A 25,594-nucleotide genomic window follows, 5' to 3' on the forward strand; every position below is an offset into this window, starting at 1 on the left:
TTTAACATTCTCCTGTATGGTATGCCATGTGTTGGGATCCACTTTTGGAAATAATCGTCAAAACTTCTGTTTATAGAGGACTTTGTTACTTTTCCTTATATCGTGATTGAAAGCAGGGGTATCACTAGTGAGCAATCGCTCACTTATTTCGTATATTTACTTTGTTCGCTACATCGTGTCATTTTCCTGTTTTCGAATTTATGCTATGTACAGAATTTGAATTTTGAGGTATCTGAATTGTCTTGTTTTTGACGCTTCGGTATTTTTATACTTGGTGTGTTTTTGTAAGCTATAACTTGTCAAATTGGCAATTAATTAATCATACGCAGGTCATGCTGAAAATAATCATATTTAGAATAAACTCATTTCATCTATTTTTTTGAAACGTACGTTCACAGAGATATACATTTGATTTCTTTTGAAATCTTGAAGTAAATTTTTGGCCCTCTGTGACTTTTAATCTTATGATTTATTGCTTTGTGAAAAAAAGATAATGGCTTAATGCTGAATGGTGATTTTTCGATACCTCAATCTAAAAGTGTCAATTTCGGATATCAGTCCACTATTTCATAGTAACAAATGTATCTACTATGTTTACAACATAATAAAAGAACTACTTCTGCATGGGGACATAAAATGCACACATTTCATGTTGATGCGATGCGAATTATCATTTTGTGTTATGTTTTTTCCCTGGTAACATTTTTCGTTGATAATATACATACACAAATACTCTTTTCAAGTAAATACCAAATTATTGTAAACATATTGCCTTATCAAACAAGGAAGTAGTCATTCTGGAAATCTCCATTGATTTTGACTATTTGCACCAACAGAATCAAGGAAAACAGACATGAGTTTCCATATTATGCTGGACCATTGAGTTTCAATTTCATTGAAATGCACTGAAAATAAACATTTCAAGGGCAGATAACTCTGTCAAAAACCTCATTTTTCTAAGATTCTATTGAAAAATTTCTGCACAAAGCCAGTAATGCAGAGATCAAATAATGGTCTTATAAAATAGAGAAAGTATCCTTGTTGTGAAGTTATATTGTCTCATCGGTGGGGTTTTGACATGCATGTTTCTGATTTTTCCTATTTTGCATGATTCTTACAAACATTTACACTTTAAAGGTTTAATTTCGTGAATTTCAAAACAGACATTCTTAATCACTTTCTTGTACGAACATAGCATGAAACGTCTTATTTCCTCTTAACCATTCAATGCATTTTGGTGAAATCGAAAGAAGGACAAATGGACAAGTATAGTTCAGACATGAAATGAAAATGAGTTATAATTTCTGTTAATTATATTATACAGAAAAAATACAAAACGCCTATATACATATAAAGTAATTTGTGATTGTAAAAATATACACATTATAGTGTTATACAATTATGTGTCGTTGATATATCATACATACTGGACACGAATCAAACTCCCAAAAGTCATTGATTAAAAAGCTAAATACTAAAATATTCTTCATATCTGAAATAATGTGTTTCTGTACAATCTATATTATGTTAATGAAATCCAATCGCTTGCATTCTCATAGATGGCTGCCTGAAAAATGTAAAGCTCATGATATTCAGATATTCAGTTAAATGTAAACATTCTATCATAAAACTGAAAGAAAAGTAGCTTAATGTTAATTACATGTTACCATATCTCGCCGTCACAGAAAATAAACATAACTCAATTTTCTTTTACACACTATCCATGCAAATTTTTACTCATTGACGTAGTTTGGTCTTTTGATAATTGGAGTAATAATGTTATTTTCCCGAAAATAATATTTGATTGAAGTAATATGAAAAGAGTTATGTGTGTTTTTTATTTCGTGTTTTACATTATGAATAAAACAGTCTGAAGTTTAATTTCAATGTACATTTAAAGAAATAGAATGTTGAACTGCAGCACAAATAATAGATTGTGATCTGATATTACACAAATGACAATCTAATTAAATTATGTTTCTAATATCAACTCAGTCACATGACGGCTGAAATGAAAATGCTCAAAACGTTTCTAAATAAGTTTGAAAAATGGGGGTCTTTGGGACCAAGTCATTGCATGTGTTGAATACGATTTACTTCAACGGTCAAGAAACTTAATTCAAGTTCACGGCAATAATTTGCATTTATAACATTTGGCGATTTTGTGGCAAAATAGTATACGAACAATTTTGGCGTTTCTAATATTGGTGGATTCTGAGTGGTGCACTAAGTACTTAAGCCTAGCGTTATTTTTATCAGATTGACTGCTTAAATTTCCTGTTATACGATATTTATAACCACCTTATATTCTTACACGTACATACTTTGGTTTTGAGGTACTGGTGGAATTGCAAGCAATGACGGTCGTCGCGACTTTCGTCTACCAAATATCTCCTGATGTTTGACGCCGTCAATATTCTCTTGAGAAAGAGCTTGATGTAGGGTTGACATCGAAAGCTGGAAGTCTTTATTTATCATGTGTTCGCTTTCCCGACGATATGAATTTTCACTAGGTAGTGCCATCAGTGAAATCTTTCTACTGCGCTTGTCGAATGTCTCCTGATTATCTGCCGATGGCGATATCGTCGTGGGTGCTGCTGTCTCGTTAACGTTTGTCACTGTTGGCTGGTAGGTTACGTTGACAGATGCGGGTAGAGATATACAGCGCTGTTTCATACTCAATGCTACACTCTGCCGTTTTTCTGCTTTTGTCTGAAATTGACGTATTAAAATGCTGAACAATACAATTTACAGTGAAGTCTGTCATAGCTGACACTTTTGAAAGTTCCATTTTATCAATTTGAATGTATTTGAATCCTTGGTAAATCGAACACCTGTATAAACCGAGCAACCGTCTAAACCGAACACCTGCATAAAACGAACACATTTCCAAACGGAACACCTGTCTAAACCAAACACCTGTCTATAACCAACACTGTATAAACTGAACACCTGTGTAAAACGAAAATATGTCTAAACATAGTATATGTCTAAACCAAACACCTATCTAAACCGAACACCTGTCTAAACGAACATCTGTCTAAACTGAACACCTGTCTAAACAGAACACATACTAAATAGAACACCTGCCTAAACTGAATACCTGTCTAAACGGAACATCGGTCTAAACCGAACACCTTTCTAAAACCATCACCTATCTAAACCTAACACCTGGCTAAACCGAACACCTGTCTTACTGAACACCTATCTATACCGAACACCTGTCTAAACAGAAATAATTTTGGTCTTAAGGGGATTTAGTCAAGACAGGTATTACCTTGTTTTATACAAACCATATCGATTAACTCTAGATATATGGCTATTGTTTGCTTTGTTGAAAATATCCAATGGTATATACTTGTGATTAATTTAGCCACATGAAATGTACTACTTTCGAAACAAACAAAAAACAAAACAAAACAAAACAAAACAAAAACAAGCAAACGATGTAAGGCCATCGTAACCAAGAATTACGAATGTTTACCTTAGGTACGGGAGGTTCAGGTTCCTCCTCGACTTCTTGTATTTCCGCTTTTTTCTGTTTTAATTTTTTACGCTCTCTTGCGTTTCCTGATCCGTCTAACCACCTTAGCTCGTGCTCAGTAAAGATGATGTCCAGGCCTTTTCTAACGAAGATAGTAGCCAGTACCTACAGTACAGATTAAATCATGAATTGTTATTTCCAAACAAAAGGGCATTTTTAAATTCTCCCAACTCTGGGTTTTCACTGACAGGGTGAAAGCCAAAACACGAGATTGGGTCGCTGGTATTAAGATACATTTGACAATCAGTACCTGCACGCACTGATCGTGATATCTATAATGTATCAATTGTATTATTATCAATATTTTGTGTAATTTAAATTGTTACTTACCCAGACAAGCACTAAGGGCTGATATAACAGGAGTATTTATAAGCCTGTGTTCTACATTATAGTTTTACATAGATCCGCACAAATTATTGTAAGTTAAAGAAATTGAAGTGACATTTATAACGGTTGGTTTAATGCTGCAGGAAATTCTTTCATAATATGTATTGTTAGGCCCTCAGTGTATTGTAAGGATCCATAAATGAAAGACATTTCAAATCTACGGTGGCGGTGGACCATGGAGTCTTAAGTTGGTAAATTCAAATGCCGCATATAATTTATTCTAAATTCCGATGGATTTTTAGAATCTTCTGATAAGAACCCTTCTTTTTAAAACGTTTGGAACTGTACTCCATCTGTATTATTATACTTACCATCAATGGGAAGATGATAGATATTTTCTTGATGCTTTTGATTACCCATAACACAATAAGACACATAAGCTGTATTCCAGTAAATAGATGGACCTTTTTGATTGGAACATGTCGCAGATATTTATAATCTGGTTGATATTTTTGTGGCATAAATAAAATACTGATCCGCTGTACCAACTGAAAATGGAGATTAATTAACATATATGTAATGATATAAAATCTGAATCCAGAACTTCCACAGCGACATTTAAAATTTTTATGGTAAGGCAAATGACATAGAAGGTATATACATGCATATCAGATCTCTTACGCTACAAGAATTGGACAAAATACTCATAAAGTTGGTCATTTGCACAGAACGTATTAGATCCTACATAAAAAGACTAAATAGAATGAAAGAGTAATCAAGAGACCAAGGTTATCGTTAGAAGATTTTGTATTGGTTCTACACCAACCTAATAAAGAAAAAACTTAGTCATGATATCTTGTTTGTTGATTGGTTGAAAATACTTTTGATAATACTCAAAAAATAGAACGAAATTATGATGAAATAATGTTCTTACGACTTAAACTCAATTTTTTTCACTATTAATAATGTTAACTTATCAATAATACACTGTTCCTGGCACTTTGCACACAGAGCTGATCTGTGAATACTGGTATGCCTGCCATAATATGAAATACACAATCTAAAACTGCATGACATTAATTTCCAATGTAGAATACTAGCTACCTGCATTCCGTTAAGTGCTGCCACACCCATGTACAGGAACACTCCATATAAAACCGGCATTGGAATGTACTGAGATAAAGAATTTAAGTCATTTCAATTAAATCAAATACCAATATGCAAAAGATGTATGTATAAAAGTTTAATGAATGGTATACCTTATAGCACATCCAAATTGACAAATAACCAAATAGACAAGATGAATTTTAGTGTAAACCTACAGTAATGACTGATTCGGTTAAAAAGTCTTATAAAGATATAAATCACACTTAAACCAAATATTTGTGAGACCTATAAACGATCGCTAGGTGATTTTTAAGATGTAAATATGAATTATATGAGAGCCGATATGAATAGAAAATAGTATGAAGCATTGCATAAACGAACAAGATACGGCGAGATAAATTAGACATTCAAAATTACAATCATCATGGATATGAAACTTTAGTAAACAAACTATGCCATAATATAGACAAAATAAGTAAACGAGTGTTACAGATTTAGGTGTTAGTCATACAGGGATAATTTACAGTTATAGGTGTTCATTATACCTAGATAACTATATTTGATAATTTTTCATTTAAAAACAATTCAATATTTTTGCAACATCTAAATCTTGGATATCTACTAACCTTTAAAACAGAAGTAATCAATATAGAAAATCCACTCAGAATACCAACAAGTAATGCAGTAACTCGTTGTTCTCTATAACGTTAAAATATTCAACATCAGTTTCAAAGAAATAATGTCAATACAACACTCTTTACGATATAACGTGACATCATGTGTCTTTTATACTTTCTACACTTAATGTTTTGTCAAGACATATTCACGAAATTATGAAAATTGACAAGCTAAACCTATTATTTACTTTTCGTTTTATAGACCAATACCTCATTAAATGATTGATTGATTGTTAGGGTTTAACGCCCGAGCAGCAGTATTTCAGCTATATTCAGGCGATGAACATGAAATGGATGATAAAATGAACATGAATGATGATGAAATGGAAAAAAAAGGATGGGACACAAGGATGATAGGGTCGACAAATTTTGATTGCCACTTTGAAAAAGGGGGCATGGGTAGGGTTGGGCAATTTAGCCTCCTGTGGTGGAGCGCAAAGGTTCCTACTCCTATCGAATACCACAGCAGGGTTCTTTAACGTGCGAGAAACGTGGCATCTTTCAAAACACTGTGCACCACTATGGTTTGCTATCAGGGTTTCCGTATTATAAACTGACAACCCCAGCATGTAACACGTCAGGGGTACCCCATTCCACAACCTGGGGCACACACCTCAGCTGCTCTCTGGGCAGAGCGCCTAGCCCCCGGCTACGTTTCTGAGCACTATTTAGTCGTCTTTTACGACAAGCTTAGCGCTGCTGCAGGCCTATTCTTTTAACTCCCGGACCTGAACAGGGCACCTCACTAAAAGTTCAGTCGGTAGAATTAATTGAAAACAGTCTAGTTAATCAAAGTAATAGAACTTGTTGTACTCTTCTGTTGATATAAAGCTGACATTGCTTTAACAAAATGATGATTATTAAATACAAATTGTATCAAATCAAATGTAACCGGAAAGTATAAATCTGTAAATTATTTAGTACACAGTTATCAAATGTTTTGTCTTTTTCAGTCTGGCTTTTTTATTCACAATAATACATTTATGTGTTGTCCACAGAAATTAAGTTCTATTTACCTTACACCAAGGAACTGTGGTTTTTCACCGGGAGCAGTGCATCCGGATTCTCTCTTTAAACTGAGGATGTGCGCGAGAGCGGAAACAGTTGCAGCAACATACCAAGGCAATCCAAACAATGACAGTATAATAATCAGAACTCCGAGTACCAGCATGTCAAGGTGGTAACCACTTCCTTTCTGAAATATAAACATGTAACCATAGTTATAATTACATACTTCTATCTTGTGATTTGTATTTTGCTTTACCGGAATATACAGAATAACGGCAGGTTTTAGGTCGAGACAGAAAATATGACAGTGAGCACGATTTTTGTCGGGGTGTTCAAACTATCTGTATAAATATATCGAAGCGTCAGCTGTGGAATGGATCAAATACGTCAAAGTCCAAAACATGGCCTAAAAGTGAATGCATGAAAAAAGACGATACAATGTAGATTACAAAAAAAAACTGACGTCACTCAAAAAAAAAAAAAAGCACTTGGAATAAGGTTTAAACTGATTGTTTAAAAATGTACATTGATCTTATTACCTGTAATTTGTGTTGTTGTCGATTGACTATGACTGCTGTAATCTGTTGGTCCATAAATACTAGAATGGTAGTCAACATTGCCGGAAGTGACGCAGCTAACATCAACCACCATGGATTTCTATCGCTGATAGGACTGATGAACCAACCTCGATCTGGGTTACTTGGCTAAAATGGTTTAATGAAAGTCCCAACATTACCAAATAGTAACGCAAGTCAAAGTCCAACAACCAAATACATCGTGATAGAGACTAATTTCCAATCATCGATTACTTTCTGAATGATAAAAAATCATTTTCTTTTTATTTTGTTTTGTTTTTGTTTTCGTTATTGTTTTATTTTTATTTATTTATTTTTATTTTTGTGAAACAGAAATTGCTATTTAAGCAAAGTAAATTAAATCAACACCCAGTTTTATTATTTACAACATTTTGACAAATAAATCATGTTATAGCAGCGAAATATGTTCTTTCGCACTTTCGATATACGCCGTTCCAGAAAAAAACAGATCTATTGACGCTGATTATAAAAACAATACACATACCTTTTCTTCAGTCGGAACTGACAATTTATTTTGTTGGTATACCCAGAAGAGCATCCACTAAGACCATAAGGCCAATAGACAACAGTACCCCAAAGTGACAATACACATACCTTAAATTCAGTCGGAACTGACAATTTATTTTGTTGGTATACCCAGAAGAGCATCCACTAATACCATTAGGCCAATAGACAACAGTACCCCAAAGTGACAATACACATACCTTGAACTCAGTCGGAACTGACAATTTTGGTGTTGGTATACCCAGACGTGCATCCACTAAGACCATAAGGCCAATAGACAACAGTACTCCAAAGTGACAATACACATACCTTGAACTCAGTCGGAACTGACAATTTTGGTGTTGGTATACCCAGAAGTGCATCCACGAAGACCATAATGACAATAGCCAACAATACCCCGAAGTCACTGATCGTTTGTCGAACCTACAACAGTTTTAACTTTTATGACACTATTGCTGATTGTATTTTTTTACTATTAGTTGGTTGTTGACATAAACGCAATATACCATTACATATTTTCTACATTCCCCAAAAATTATATTCATTTCCCTATATAATACCCATTGCATTATTATTACATTAGTTACTTAAACCTCTCACGTTTGCACTGATATGTTTAAGAAATAAATCATATGAACTATACCATTGTATACTTGACATTATCATTAACCTCATGCCAATAGTCACCTTTGACTTCAAAGACCTTTACAAAATATCTGAAGGCACAAGAAAGTTCAAGAGGGGCCATTGTCGTTCATCTGTTTTAAGTGAAAGTTCTAAACATATCAAAGAAAACAGAATAATGAGTGGAGCCTAATTGCAGTTATCTCTGCGTTATCCTTACATTGTTGTTTTTTATCAACTCTGATGAAGTGGTATCACAAATGACAAATATCAACATAGTATTCACAATTCAAAACTTAATCAAGTAACATAAAGAAAAATGTAATATTGTCTGATGAAATTGCCGTAATCGTACGATATATATTCCTTCCGCTTATTTTCAATTTAAGTTTATGCTTGACTTGAATGCAGGAGCAGGGTTTGTTTGATTGAACAATCAAGTGCATAACATGCTTGTAACTTCATGTATACACTAAAATCAAACAATCAATCAAATTTACAACAAAAAAAACATGAATAGAAATACGCGCGTTTAATATTCAAATTATGCTTATAATGGCAAGTTAAGACCTTTAGCTAGAATAAACTTATAAATACGAAAAGTATAGTGTTCTAAGTTACCGCAGACGTTGCAAATCGTCCTCCTTTGACATTCACTAAAGCAATGGCGATTCCAAACGTCCCGAGGAACAGTAAAATGGATAGAAAGAATACGTCTGGCACGTATTTTGTGACGTCACATCCCCTTCCCGTTAACACGCCACCATAGGCAGAACAGTTAGCCAAAATAATTTGTTGAATTGATCCGTTGCCATCTTCTAAATGCAAGTTCTCCGATGTTGATAATGTTGGAAAACCAAAGTTGCTTGACGATTCATTTTGATTTCGCTCTACATATCTGTTTAGCACGATACTTGTGTTAGGAAGAGTACACATGCAAGTTTCATTTTGATTTACAGGAGCATGAAACTCGACTGGGAATTCATGTTCGAGTTTTATTAAATTTTCAAACGCTTGATATATGAATATAAGTGCAATTAAACATGCAAAACACTCTTCAGTGAACCTTGTTATGTAACGGACTAACGCACTTAGGTCAAACGCAACGATGATGAAGATCAACAGAGCTATCCACAAACCGACCCAGCATCTAAATGGCATATAATCCCAATGTTGATCCCTGAAAGAAAACTCAATATAAAACGTATCTATATCGTTATATTACAAATGTATATCGTCAAATGTGCTAATATTTATATAAAAAGACCTGGATGCAAATTTCTGACTAGGAAATATTGACAGCGTTCAGTGCTTTGTAAATAAAACTGAGAATGCCACAAAACTTATTACAAAATGCCAAAAAACATGAAGGCAGATCGTAAGTCCAAATGACAACCACTTTAAAACAATTTGATTTGATTTGTTACAAGCTTTCTAATTGGTTGGAATTCGTTGGGCAAACCAGGTTATTTTGTATAACCTATCTTGGTACCATGACGTCACAAACGTCAAACGGTTCGCACTGCGTGATTCAAATAATCCCAAACGAAATCATGTTTTGATTACGAATTAATTATTGATCGTTTTTCTGTCACATTAGAAATTAAATTATAAGGAATGTTTCTAATTTTGAACAATATATACTCAATAATCTGATTTGGGTAAGGTTATACTTTTTATAAACCGCTTCTTATTTCAGCCATAAACTTGATTTATAAGCTGTGGAAATGTTTGCGTTTTAATCATGTTTCGTTTTCACAATCACTTTGTTTATATTCAAAATGAATAATATCTTAATGAACTTACTGACAGAACTTGTAGAGAATCATTTCTAAGACCAACATAGGTCCTGTACTTCCAAGGATATTTAATGGTTGTCCCGAGAATAGAGCAAAAGCAACTCCTGTTATTGCGGCTGCCAGAATACATTCCATTGGACCCTATAATGGAGAAAATACAAGTTATCTTAAACACCAAATATTTGGACCCAGCTTAAAGAGGTTGAAAATATAAAGAAAGTTCTCTATTTCGAAAGATGTACATATATTGACATAATTTATATAATACGTCCGAGTTGCTTATTTGCTTTTGTTACTCTGTATGTATGATTTTAGTTACTTTATGTTCTTTGTTGTGTATGTCTGTTTTCCATGTCTGGTCGATACACAATATCATATGATGGTAAGTTAATCATCAACGCCTTAAACTTATGATTTAGATTTGATAATACACACAATAAAACCGGAATGATCTATTTTTACTTCTCATATGTTAGGAGATAGCTGGTAAGAAGATTCAAAGTCACAAAAAGTAAGTACAACTGTTACAATAGAAACCGTTATGATCTAAAACATAGGTTAATCGGGTCATACTACTCGTTTTTCTTACATAATTAATTAATCAATATTAATTCATGGAATGAAAACTATTTTGACAGAGAGCGTTGTCTAACCACTCCAACGAGCATACCATATAGTCGTTTGTGGCTTTACCCAACATTCCACCGAAGGTCACATTCGGAGTCAATGTTGCCAGGTATAAGTAGATAAAAGATGCTATACACTGGACATGTAAGGCGTCTGTAAAGTCACTCTTATACCATGGTAACTTCCTCTTGATGTCCTCGACAAGCCCTCCAAATAGTCTGCAAGAGTGATGATGAATTATACTTAGTAGCATGCAAAATAAAGTGTTATTATGTAGGGCTATAAGTCACTAATTTAAAGACGAAGTGTGTCAATTTGCTTTAAATGAAAACCAAAGGATCATTTCTTCTATTTTATACGAAACATTGCAACATTTGTTTTATTTGATAATGATCGAACGATACCTCCCGGTTCTTTGCAGAGTTGGGTCTATGTGAGCTTTTGGCTCCTTATCTTTGAAGCTCATTCCGGCTTTTCTCGTTTCCTACAAGAAAAAACAAGTTAATTATAATATATCATATATCTGATTCCTTATTACCATACAGCGGTTTTCCAAGTAGGGTGGGTCTTCATTTGTGGAAGAGCTCAAGCATCACTTTGAGGCCGATTTAGCGCGCTGTATAACGTAAATTTCACCCACCATTTTGTTTGAAATGCCTGTACCAAGTCAGGACTATCTAATGAAAAAAATGTTTGTAATATTGTTGTCAAGTATCCCAATTGAAGGACATGTTAATGTTTAGTAGAAGCCTACTTTTGATGGAAGACTTTCTGGAGGTTCTATCCTAGTAGCAGGATTCCAGCATCCCGGTGGTAGAACAGTTGTCTGGCTGGTAAATTCCTGGATACCTGATAGAATATCTGTATAGTTTTCAGCTTTGTAAGCTATCTCACGAAAAATCTATCGAGAAAATGAAGTTTTACACTTATCTTAAACAACAGTTTTACATTTATACAAATATTAAGATGTTAAATCTTTAACATAGTGTAAAAACTCTTAATCAACCTTTCCATTCTAGTAATGTTCTACTGTTCGTTGTTTTTTTTTAACTTTTGTAAATGGAAAACATATAATTAACATTTGATTTTAAATCATTGTATTTCATGAATTATTTGTGAGTCATGAACATGGTTTTTATGTTGGCAATTAACATATGAGAAACATATGAGACACATGTGTTATTCAGGTGTTTTCAAAACATATAAAAAACAGATGTTAATACGTATATCTTTCATGAAGTCTTATTTATGAATTAAAGCAATTCTCTTATCACAATCGTCACACGAAATTTCTTTTTAAAATAAATAGTAAAACACAATTAGAAGCGTACCTCGTCCGTGATCAGAGTTCCCATACACCGACCTGCTTCTAAGGCTGGTTCCAGGTTTCCGTTCGGAACCAACAAAATAAACAAGAAGCGGGTTGGTAAATCAACTTCCGTAATCATACCGATGTCCCTTGCGTTGCGAAGTCGAATGAAAGCACATAGATTTCCTCGCAGATCTTCGATTTCCCCTATCATAATGTTCATTACTTCAGATCCAGCAGGTATCTTTCTTTTGAATTTCTTATTCATCTATAATTGTATGAAAATATTATTTGGTTTAGAAAGAAACAAAAATATATTGTATGTAAAATATTACAATTGTAGTGTTGATATAAGTTCACGGGATTTAGTTTTTTACTTTTTTCATCAGATGTAAACGTTTTGAGAATCACATGTTTATGCAAAAAAAAAAAAATAATAATAATAAAAAATTATATCGCACTCAATTTACATGCTTAACATATGTAGTGTTTCATTTGGCTATCATGTTTACATATTTGTCGAAGTTGTTTGCAAACATCACACACTTCTTTTGAGAAAGTTAAGATCTTGATTTAAACCTGCCAGCGGTATATCCTATGATACGTGGCGACATGAAAATACATTGCATTTGTCCTACTGAAACTTAAGATAAAACTTGCCAATGCTGTTCCTAATTGGAATATCCCGTTGTCTGAATAAAACATTTTCAAAATATTTTACATCTGTCAAGATCATTTGTCCATGTAAAGTTTCACGTGTTTTAGGAAAAACTAACTTTTACTTTAGATGTTTTAACAAATAATCACTGACCTCGCCATCTGACAAAACTTGTCCCTCTTTCTGATTATTTTCTGAGTTATCAATACTCTCCTGAGAATCAACCTCGGGAATGTACGCTTCTGTAAATGTGAAGATATGTGAAATATTTTTTTAAAAACATCTTTTGGAATTTATAATCTGGAAAGTGAATACACAGAAAAATTGCGATTTACGTTGCCATATGGAAACATATGTTTAGGATCGCAATAAAACATTGTAGTTTTTCCAGGTAAAACTGCATACAGAAACAGTTCGTTTGTTCGAAATAAAATTATATACATGTTGTTATGAATTAAACAATCATCTTGAATAATCTATACATGATTTGTTTTCCTTCAGTATTTAACTATTTTTGTGTGTTCCATATAGCGGTTATTAACCTATAAAACAAGTCGTTATTTTGTCATGGAAATCACGATTAAGATAGAATTACAAGGCATTGTTGCTTTAAATAATTGGTTGCTGATAGAAGTCAATTTGTATTAATCTATCAATATATCAAATATTTGGGTTGCCTGTAGAGGTTAAACGCAAATATATTTTTTTTAATTTTCAATATAAAGAAATATGCTGAAAAGGAATCCTGAATAACAAAAACAATGTCTGAAACACACTTTTTAGAGTCCCTTTGTTTTGACTTAAATGTATTTTGAACCTTGGTTAACCGAATACCTGTCTAAACCGATCACATGCCTAATCCGAATGAAATTTAAATTATCAGGAGAGTTCTGTTTAAACTTGTTCCTTGTATAAACTTATCATTTTTTTTTCAGGGAAGGTAATTAAAAATGTTACTATTTGTGGTTCCATTTAAAATATCTCCATCCTCTGCTTCGTCTTCTTCCACTAGTGCAGTGTTGGATTTTATCTTCGGAAGATGGAAGCTGTGAATGTGTTTGTGTAACGATTGATGCTTATGTGTCTTCAGAAGTATTGATCGAACGTGATTCCATAGCAACGGTTGAAGTACACCGTCACTTGACCAGTGTTCAAGTAAAATATCTGAAATATGAACATACCATTCAATATCAAAATGCTATGCATGAAGTAAGAACAATAGTTTGATATTTGAAATAATTTGAGAAGATGTTAAGTGAAAATGTGGACCGTATCAGAGTGACAATAACCCAATACGAAGGCCTTGAATTAGTCAAAAAGTAAAAAAAAATCCTTGGGTATGGAAGAAAAAAAAAATATCTAGATTCTGATTCCCCCCGGACCCATTTGTGTCACACTCTCCGAAAAAAAATATGTTGATTTTTTTATCAATTCAGGTTAATTTCTTTCAATTTAACAGCAATTTTCAATTAAATTTATAAAAGAATAAAGAAATAAAATTCGCACGCCCGTCCCTTATTTTGAAAAATATTGGATAAGAATGTAAGCTTTTTTATGATGGTCTAAAATGTAGGTAGGTAATTATATACAAGTCATACTTTTAGAAGTAATTATATGCATCTAATATTGTGATTTATTTTTGTTTTCACTTTCCGGACATCAAGAACATAACCACGATTAAGAAATATGAGAATGTCAAATTGCAGGATAACAGAGCTATTTCGACCCAGGCGTGCTTTTACACAGTACTACAAGAACAAAGTTTCATAATTCACACTGTTTTTAGGGGAGTGAAAATGGCATACACTCATTTAACGATTGTTACTTTCTATAAGTTTTGATATATATATATATTTATGTAATTTTATTAGGGTACAAATATTGAACATATCAGCTTTAGATTATTCTTCTAAAACAGGACATTAAGGAATAAAATGTAAGTAATTATTTATAATCATGAATGAGAATGAAAAGTCATTAATATCCATTTAACCTTATGAATTCGTTACATGTCCTACATGTAAAACATACACATCCAATTTAAGGACCAAATACTCTCACACAGAGGCAGAGAGACACATAGAGATATATTTAATCCTTTTTAAATCGACGTTTATTGCGAATTATCAGTGATAAAAGTAAGTCAATTTTGACATTTTCTTTGTAGACTGACGTTACAATGATGAAAAATTTGACAGATATTTTTTTTATTGTGACACAAAAGTGTGGCTGAAAAAACAAGTTCATGAGAAAATGGAATATTAATAAACTTTGTAAATCATACTATAAAGTTGTGTTCGTACACAGTTAAGTCATGTGAATGACTACTCTATAGAAACAAAGAGTTCAAGTTAATGTTTTCTGTATGTTAGTCCAATCGGTACATTTTTAATGATTTATCTTTTTATAAGATGCATGTATTATTTATTCATGCTGGTAGAAATATCGTAGATATTTTACAGACTAATTGTGACTTAAAATTCTAAAAAGCTCTTGACAACATTGGTTAAACAGTAAGTATCAAAATAATGTCCATCAACAAATTGAGACATGTTTCAACTTAAGGAAATGCATGTAACAAAAATTGCAAATACTGCTTTACTTCAAAGGTCATGTTCTGCAATCGTATTTACCATACAATCTTACCGACAATTTCTGACATATATCCAGCGTCGAGATCCAAAAGAACCGGGTTTGAGGCGACGATGAGATGAAGTTCTGTGAGGTATTGCATACATAAAGAGGATACATGAGGTTTGGACCATCGCTTACCATCTTCTTCTAACTCTTCCTCAAACTTTACCCAACTGAAAGAGTAATCAAGCAAAACAATATTAGGGCGAAAATCAAAAGAAAATAAAACAAATAGACGGGGAATATAAACACACTCAACAACAAAGAACATGAAATAACTAAAATAAAATAGCACGTACAAGGTAAAAAAGAAAGTGAGTGAGCAATTTGGACCCGGTTTCAAAAAAAAAAAAAAAATTCTCAAATTGACATTTCCCCAAATCCTTCCTCAACTCAGATATCGACCAATACAATCACCTGAAATTGAAGATTTGAGGACATACTCAAAGGTTCTGGGGAAATCACAGTTCGAGATATGTTTTATGAAACCGGGCACGGGCTTACAAGTAAAAATTGTGATCGTGCACTGGTAGGGTAAACGTCCTCTGCTTTTCCTGTAACATTATAATATGAAAATATTAATATAAAACTCAGATACTGTCAATGTTAAAGGTGATAGAAAAACAACATCGAATAAACGATGCTTTTTGGTTTACATATGCCATGCGTAATTATAGACTTCACGTTTTTTATTTTTTTTATTTTTGAAAAAACAAACGTTAATCTCCTTCTTAAAGAAGTCACATAAAGAAATATAACCCTTGCAATGTGCCAATTTCATAGACAATCAACATATATACTTTGTATCAAACGTGCAATAAACAAATGACAAACATTGTTTTCTATTACAGTTTCTTACTTCGAGAAATGAGTTTTAGTAATTATTGATATGCCTGACATCACCTAGTGTCGGTCGAAATATTTATTCATAAAGACTGCTACATTTTCATAAATACTATATCTCCTTAAATATAGTATTGTTCTAAATAGGCTTTCATACATAATTATTAGCAAAACATACACGAGCTTGAAAAAAGGGACAATTCCAATACGTCAAATTCAAATACAGGGCCTGAATTTGAAGACAGGAAACAAAGACGATCTACATTTACAATGATACGACCCGAAAAAAAAGATTATATATAAAACTGGAGATAAGGCAAACAGGACGTATGACAAAACACAAAAGTACTAGCAATACCAATGTAAGAACTCTCACAACAAATACAGGAGTGGCAATGGTGTTTGAACGTGATAATGGAGTAAATATATGCACACATATGCACGACGAAAAAAAACGACTAAGCGTTACTGGACGTTAAAACTCAATTATCATGATTATGTTGTTAATTCAAAAGGGCAATTGCTTTTAGTCAGGTTTTGTTGTGGTTATGACTCTGTCATATAATTATCATAACGATTAATTAAATCATAGACAACAGTGTTCATGCAAAATGCGTCTTTCGTAAGCACAATTTTGTTTACCAGATTATAAAGCGCAAATTGTCGAAATGACTACAACATCATGTCAATGTTTATCATTGTGGGTATACATATATTTTATATAGTTTTATGCTGAGGGAGGATATCTGTTATCCGAAATATTCTATTTAAATTTTACCATCTTCTGGTGATGTTAAACATATATATATAATAATAATAAATCAATAAACAATATCGAAATTGCAAAAATATGTCCAAGATATTTGTTTATAACATATTTATCATACTGACGTTTTATTGTGACCCGATATGCTTTAAACACTGCGTAATTCCATGAACAAATGAAGTTCAAGGCCTTACATGAAATTATAATAATACTGTGTATAATTATCTCGTTAAGCCCATCACTCATAAAGTTTTATAGTTTAAGCAATGTTTTTGTTTTATGTTATGTAACTTCAAATGTATTTCGATCCAATTTTGAATAAATTATTTATCAAAAATAAAACTTGTTTGGTAAATAAATGGGTTTAGAAACTATCAAATAGTAATTTATTTGTTTTCTTTTTCCTTCATTTTAAGGAAGCAGCATTATAACATCTTTTGACTACTTTCCCCAATAATATATTCGGATTGTCCATTTTACCAAGTCATTATAAGTATTATATGTATATGATAGTAAGAATAAACTTGCTTTCTTTATACTAGTAATAACTTTTAAAACGTGTACCGTCTGACTTCCTTCCAGACAAACTCATTGTGGAAAGGTCGAAGGGCATCCATCTGACAAAAAACATGGCAGCATTCGCCTTCATGTTTAGCGTTATCTTCTGCATCATTTTCATCTGATTTGGACATCTGAAAATACACTACTTTCAATAAAAAGTACAAAAAGCAATTTCAGTTTCATTTTTATTCATATTGATACCAAATACAATAGATAACAAAAACAAAAAAAACAAAAAAACAAAAAACAAAAACAAAAAAAACAAAAAACAGAACAAATAAACAGTAAAACCATTTCTTGTCTAACTAACCGTCGTTCCAATGACTTGATTGACATGGAGTATCTCTTTCAAATATGACAAGCAGCCACTATTTTGCAGATCTAATCTTTATTTAGTAGATTGAATGGAATCCTGAACTTACTACCTTTCCAGTGCTTCTTAGTGCATGTGGTTCATGCTGTTCGTTTTTCTGTATGCACATTTTTGTTATTTGGTGTCTTTTGTTTTGTGGTCTCCTGGTCTCGATTTCATAAAAGTCGTAAGTGTAAAGTTGATCGTAAGTAATGACGTCTTAAACTAAAATAGCATTGTGACGTCATGATTTACAATCAGTTTCACACTTACGACTTTTTGTGAAACCGACGCCTGGTTTCAGCTTCTGAATGGGTTTTGGTGTTGCTACTTCTATCATTGAGTAGAAGTTCTGTTTTAATTTATGTCGAAATATAGAACGATTAATATAATGAATGGTATTATTCAGGGTTGTCCACTCTGGTCAGTTCATACAAATATATGCAACAGATATGACGATAACAGTAGGTACAGTGGATAGAGTACTATAACGATGGTATATTGTTTATTAGGTGTGTCCACCCTATCGATGAATGTATGTACCAATGTATTCATTGGCTAAAACCAGAAAGAAAGGACAATTGAAATGATAATTGTAGTAAAACGACTTTTTTAAACAAAAGGAAAACAATATATATTAGTCTCATTATTTGAAATCAGATTAACGCTCCATTTTTAGTAATAATACAAAATATATTATTGCGGAAACATTTTAATGAAACTAAACGTGTTATATCCATATGTTTACGTGTATCATAATCATACGGCAACGGACATTGCATGCCAGAACTATTTTTCGACCAATAACTTAAAAATTAATTTGTTACTGTCCAGTTATATACAATAGCAGTTGAAAAATTGTCAGTATTGTCTTAAGGAACTGACATTTTTTTCCAGCACTTTGTAACATTTGGATAAAAGTCTATTCCTGTCTTACATAGCAATGCAGCATGCTATTAATGAATTATCATATTTGGACAAGATTTCACTTTAAATTCAAAAGGACTGTTTCATAAAAAGCATTATCTGTTAAATGTTAACATATGAACTATTGACAGTCAAAATGAGATTAACAATATACATGCAGACCAATTTCCGAAAAAAATCTAAATTTCTTTTTTTTTTCAAGTTATTAAGATATGTGTTAAAATAGTATTCAGCCTCATAAATGTACCTAAATAAATTCGTAAAGATGCTGTAGGTAGAGGAAAGTAATTGGTAAACACAATCTAAACTGCTTGATATATTTTGTGCAATGTCAGGGAGTGATTATTACGTTATGTTATCTAATTTATCCAATAGAGTGTCTTTTCAAACCTACTTTGATTTTACCATTAAAAAGAAGGTTCCCATAGGTACCAATTCTATCTCTGGGTAAATATTTACATGATGCATTTTACATCACACAATCATTTGAATTATATCTTTTCTTTTGATTTTGAATACGTTTTTGGTTTATTGGAATGGAAAAAAGCAAGAGTGCACTAGTAAATGGTTTTAAATAACTGGTGTGTCCACATTTACTTGTTGATTTATTCCAGATTAAAATGTCTTCGAAACATTCATTTCTTCCTTAATCCAGCGTAATTACAAATATTAGCAAAACTCTTAACTCGGCTCACCATTTGAGTCACTACTTAACATTACATGTTATTCAGCAAATTTATAATAAATCAGTATGAAAATTGATTCTCCGGATAAACTCTACCACCTGTAGGTTATTTCAGGCCCATGTCAGTAATAGGTAATTAAGAGTAAATTATAGTCTCATTACAGGTAAATAGACGTCGTAACATACACTATGCATGTAAACAGTACTGCTGGTGTCATTTGTCTTATTTTTATGTATATTTAAATGTACATTATAGGTTTCTTAAAATATGGCATTTTAAAGTGCATAGCTAAAGCTTAATTGTATTTCGAAGCACATCAGTAGTATTAGCTGAATCAAAGTGCACTCTCTAATATAACGAAAATAGATACAGTGAGTATGTCAAAGCCATAACATCCCCATAGGGATGAAAATGACAGCTCAAGGAGATCCATTGGTCTTTAATGAATGACAATGAAACCCTCACACCACAGGGTAGACTGCAGATAACCCCAAAACATCATTACACACAGGTTCACCGAAAGAGTTGTCCCTATATACTCAAGTAACATAAAAATAAACTAAAGGTAAAAACAGAGGCCAGAGAACAGGCACACCAAATGCGTCAGGATTAAAGTACTTTGGCGTGATCACAACACTCCCCTTTTGCTATTAGTAGTTGTTGGGGTGGTAATTCAACATAAAACTTTCAATGTTTCGAGTGCAGATTCGTTAATATCGCTGTAATCGATTTACAAAAAAACGTAGATGTGAAGCTCGTCTTAGAAAATGACGTCACAGTGCTATTTTCTATTATGACGCCCGCCAATTACACTTAATTTACATTAACAACGATTTTGTGAAATTGTCGACTGGTAATAATACAATTTAGTACGATTGCGACACGACCTTTGCATCTTTTAAGTGTAAAAAAAACCAGTATTGTACAGTGTAAAAAGTATAAGCAGAAAGTTGACGATTTAGAGGAGCAAATGCTAGGTGAACCTTTATATTGACACGTTCTTTACAATTATAAGCTGAGAATTTGAAATAAAATGTTCAGCAACAGCCTATGTTTGGTGAAAATGAAATTTTATCAAAATATAGAATGTTTGAACAAGAGGGAAAATTACGAAATTGAAAATATATATATATGATGTAAATCGCATGATGAAATTAGAGAGGAAAATTAGAACTACTCATGTTATTCTATTTTGAACATGATAAGGATCAATGGGACAGTACTCCATCCCATTTAATATATTTTACACGTGTAAAGTTGAAGAAAATTATGCAAAGGATGATGTTATTCATGAATGTTTAGTCGTTTTTCTGCGTGAGATGAATTTGCACAAAACATCCTGTTTCTGCATATTTTTGTAATGTAGAAATGTTATTACATACGAAAAGGAATGAATTACCACCTTAGAGGAGGATTTACATAGGAATCAATGTTAATAAGACTCATTGCGATTTTGCTTAAAATGGTTACTACTTGAATTTGCGTGTTTGTATTTTCTTATTGGATGGGAATCCAAGCCGTTTTGCCGGGTTTTGGTGCCTTTCGTTTGTCTCCTTATTTTATTGTATTTAAATTTTCGTCCAACAACAAATGTTTTGATTTTTAAGTGAAATTCACTAATTGCACATACAAAAAAAGAAACAAGTAAGTGATAATGGAGTCAATACCGTATCAAATACTAATTTTGAGGCGTCTTTATAGATGTATAGATTGACTGTTCTCTTTTAAAATATTTTTTCGTTTGTTTTTAGACTTCTGTGGAATATCAGTTAAATAACTGTCACATCGTTACTGGTACTTTTCAATGAAACAAATAATAAAAACAAAACAAAAAGCACAACTGAACTAAAAAATAAAAATCAATGCTTTATACTACGCCGTTCAAGGACTATGCTAAGGAATAATCAAGGGAAGCAAGGTTTTAACGATAATTAAAAGAATGTAATACGGAGACAAAGACCAGACATGCAAAACATACATACACAACAAAGAACATAAAGTAACATACATACAAAGTAACAAAAGTTAATGAGCTTTGTAAATTTTGTGAATTATGTGATGATTGCATAATATTAAACAGATAAACAAACAAAAATTAACCAAAAAAAATAATAACAATTAACTGTTTAATTTATCAATGAATGACCTATACTGTTAAAATAAATGAAGTTATTTCAAGATACAAGAAATTGCATTTATTCATAATACATTTAGGGAAATAACATGAGCTACATTCCTACCTTGAAAAGCGGCTGGTTTACAGCTACTGTCTGAAGATTAATAGTGACGTTGTCAGCATGTATAACAACCCCCTAACGAAATGTGTGAAGTCACTTGTTAAAGGGAGACTGACCCAAAATAACCTTGTAAGACTACTACATTCACGGGATGTTTGGGAAAAAAGTACTAGTACTACAAAATAAGTACACATAATGTGTCAAGCACACCAACAAATAAATGTCTATTATTACTCTTCCTGTTTTGCCAGTCTAAGTTTATAGGATTACAATTAGGTCTAAAATAGATTAAATTTGAAAGAAACTGCAGACTAATTATGATTTTGTTTATTTCTAGCAACAATTTGATGTTGTAGATAGCCTGTATTTATTTTACGTCAAATTTCCTTTTCGCAGACAATTTCTTCTCGTTTGAGTCAAAGTCTCATTACCCTTTTTTTTTCGAACAAAATGCCTGTATGCAATATAAGTTATGCTGCTGATTTAGCATATAACAAATTGAAATTAACTGACCATCTTTACCATAACCATATTCTGGTAACATAGTTAGGTCAACAACCTGGTCAACAGTTTGATATTACAGTGTGCGAGATAATAAGGGTAACAACAAAATAACCAAACGCTATTCTGATCCATAATCTAGTCAAGTCCAAATTAAATCTGACAAAATAAATATTACACTAGCGGCGGAGTAGCTGCTACCGCAAAACAAAATGTATATTGCACCGCCAGACTTGCTGGTACCGCAAAACACAATAGATATTGCACATACAGAGATGATTTTATTGAGAGGTCTGTTCGTTAAGTATGCCAATTAGCGTTTGAAAATGATATAAAAATTGATGTTTTATTTGATTAATGATCTGACATATTTTGTGAACAGATTTTAGTTACTATATCAATTATGATCAGATAAATTATGAAAATCTTTTAAATTTCATATAGGTATTACATTGTAGTAAAATGAGTAAAGAACGAATGATATACATTGAAATTGTGTTTTATTCTAGGTTGATCAATGGGGAATGGAATATAATGGAAGATGACTAGGTATTGTAGATTTGGATGCAGGGACCATAACAAAGTTGTTTTTTTTTATTACTTATATCATTAATCATTAGACTGATGATCAGAGGCAGGAAAAAAATACAAATTTTCAGGATGTCGACCTAGTTTTAAACCCCGACTTTTCATTGGTATGATTATGTAAAACAATTATGACATGTAAGTATTTAGTAACTAATTGATTGATTTCATACTGTGCCAAATAATTATTGACTGGCCTTGATAATATTGAATACGATACTAGCATATCACTGATTTAAAGCGTTATGTCTCTCAGGTATTACTTCTTAAATGTTAAATCAAATTAATAAAGTCACAAGAAAACTAACAAGGGACAGAAGATGTCGCGCGTAAGTGAGTGCTATAGCAAAGTGAGTGTGACCTTAATATCAAAATACTTTGAGGTACACATGGAAATGATTAGAGTTGTTTTGCAAAATTCAAAAACAAAACGATATAAAACAAAAAAAAAAAATACAGATGGAACGGACAACAGCTTAAAAAGATAGTAAATGGACACAAGGAAATTTGTAGCATACCTTTTAAAATGTCATAAGCATGCGCGAACATTTGTGTAGGAATGTTATTAAATATACGTATATTGAACATGAAATCCTCTTAATAATACACAATTTTATTTTTCATGTACCACAAAAAATGTGTTTATGAATACATTTGTTATTCTAGTCATCTCTTTGATGTTGGTTCTATACGTATGAACTTCGTACGATAAGATATTTTTCAGATGTTTTTGAAAAAAAAAAGTTAGTTCACAGTTTTTGCTGTGTACACGAACCAAGGAAAGGAAGAATAAAGGAAAATAATATAAAGGGAAACCTCTCAAAGCGAAACATTTTTTGATTGAGTTATTTGTTCCGTTTAGGCAGGTATTAGATTTAAACACTTCTAAAAAAGTATTGTAACTGTTATGAAGGGCCCTTAGATGATATGTGGTGTACACAGGTTGGACGTTAATTCAGGGTTCGGTTAGACAGGTTTCACTGTATACGACAAAACCAACTGAGATTATGATCATGAAAGCCATACGGTATGCTTTATCAAAATGGATTGATTAGACAATTAACACAAAAGTCAACAAGTACAAATGCAATATAAATGATAACACCTTCACCAGACATAACAGCCTGAAGCTTAATTCTTACTTTGTACTTTAAACACACCTTTAATGATAGAGTAATATATACATAATATACAGTATAAATTACGATATTCGAATGGCAACTATTGGTATCCTAATTGGATTAAATGTAGACTTTTTTTGTAAAGGGATAACCAGCTATGATTTGGTTTAATATTGCTAATGTAGAAACTCTACAGGACGTCAGAAAAGCAGACGTGCCTCAATTCATGCGTTTTATAGGAGACATGAAAAAATATTAATATATGAATTAAGAAATTAACAAGCTTACGCAGACACCACACAAAGGTCACCATTGCTATGTTAACATCACGTTCTAATGTAGGAAAAGTTCAATTACTAACATTCTTACACATTTTAATGTATTTTAGTGTATTTTAGTGTTTACACGTAATCTTCGTCGTCGATTGAATGTGTTTCTAGAGCTACCCATATTTGTCTGTTACTAGAGGCACACCACAGAGTACTGGTATCGGGTTCTAATAGTTTCTTTATCGTCAACTCATTACTCAGTAAATTATATTTGTATGTGTGTTTAAAAAAAACGACAAAAATCAATTTTTACATCACATTCTTCTTTCCAACCAAAAAAAAAGTAAGGTAAAACGCAACAAAAATACCAGCGTATAACATAACTCCAAGATTGTAAATCCCTTTAGAGAACACTGGAAGGTCTGTTAACAAGTGTAAACAAATCGTTCAACAATCTCAGAATGGTCCCAACAATAAAAGTACGGGTTTTTTAAAAACATTTTTTATACATCATGAAATACGTTACAGTATAAATTCCGTTTACAAAAAGTAAAACATTCCACCTTTACCTTTTGGACATGCCAGTTAACGAAACATTTAAATCCAATGATATCTGTATGCTCAACAATAGCATAATAAAGTATTAAATTTGTTAAAAGCTAACCTAAACTGTAATTGACTGTTTACAAAAATATATAAATGTATAACTTTGTCATGAAACAATCTTAAAAGTCATGATAATTGATTAAACTTTTTTGTTTACTTTGCACACCTAAATTGGCAACTTCCAGGTTTTTTGTAAAACAAATGAACATTATCTGTTTTTATCCTGATGATAAGTGACGGAAACCAGTGTAAAAAGTATAAGAAAATAATGAACATCAGTGATACAAAAAAAATATGAGTTAGTCAAAAACTTACCAAATGTTTCGTACCATGCAGGACTCGAATGAGTAAATTACGTGTCATCTTCAATTCGTGGCGTACAGTAACTCACAGTGACAGGGTTGCTTCTAACATTAGGCAAACATGTTGGTGTAATATTTAAAACGATTTGTGATAAATAATTTTGAACCTTTGATAAAGTTAAACCATCATTTACGCAGAAGGATGTTGTTCACTAATGCTGGTGCTTGTCCCAATTTTTTGTGACAAGAATATCCTCTTTCTTTTGTAAGTTTATGTTGTTTATCGATACAATGCACATATTTAGCACACAGGGAATACGTAATTACACAGTAATACATTATACATGTATTGGTTAGTAAAAAAATAAATTCAAGGCAAAAAATAATCTTGTCAATAAACAAAACTTCACACCATTTTTATCAA

At 32.2% G+C, this 25,594-nt stretch overlaps 1 protein-coding gene across 2 annotated transcripts; it reads right to left on the reverse strand.

Annotated features, from left to right (window-relative positions):
• Positions 1-1,285: 1,285 nt before the first annotated feature.
• On the reverse strand, positions 1,286-25,391 carry LOC148599194 (electrogenic sodium bicarbonate cotransporter 1-like). 2 transcript variants are annotated; one of them, XM_088559720.1, is made up of 20 exons: positions 25,184-25,391; positions 17,588-17,715; positions 15,427-15,587; positions 13,738-13,944; positions 12,934-13,022; positions 12,145-12,390; positions 11,568-11,714; positions 11,218-11,297; positions 10,857-11,031; positions 10,194-10,327; positions 9,009-9,567; positions 8,073-8,186; positions 7,203-7,367; positions 6,672-6,850; positions 5,605-5,677; positions 4,976-5,044; positions 4,243-4,419; positions 3,485-3,649; positions 2,325-2,712; positions 1,286-1,567 (listed from the first exon to the last, which is right to left on the reverse strand). In XM_088559720.1, the coding sequence occupies exons 1-20, from the start codon at positions 25,229-25,231 to the stop codon at positions 1,554-1,556; spliced, it is 3,318 nt and encodes a 1,105-aa protein (XP_088415846.1). In that variant the 5' UTR covers positions 25,232-25,391; the 3' UTR covers positions 1,286-1,553. The 2 variants fall into 2 exon arrangements, with proteins under 2 accessions (XP_088415846.1, XP_088415847.1); XM_088559721.1 differs by lacking the exon at positions 25,184-25,391 and adding an exon at positions 21,790-21,936.
• Positions 25,392-25,594: the final 203 nt, after the last annotated feature.

The sequence above is a fragment of the Perna viridis genome, chromosome 13 (assembly GCF_037379345.1).
Source record: "Perna viridis isolate PV_CMFRI_1.1 ecotype Kerala chromosome 13, ASM3737934v1, whole genome shotgun sequence".
In the NCBI taxonomy this organism is placed as follows: domain Eukaryota; kingdom Metazoa; phylum Mollusca; class Bivalvia; order Mytilida; family Mytilidae; genus Perna; species Perna viridis.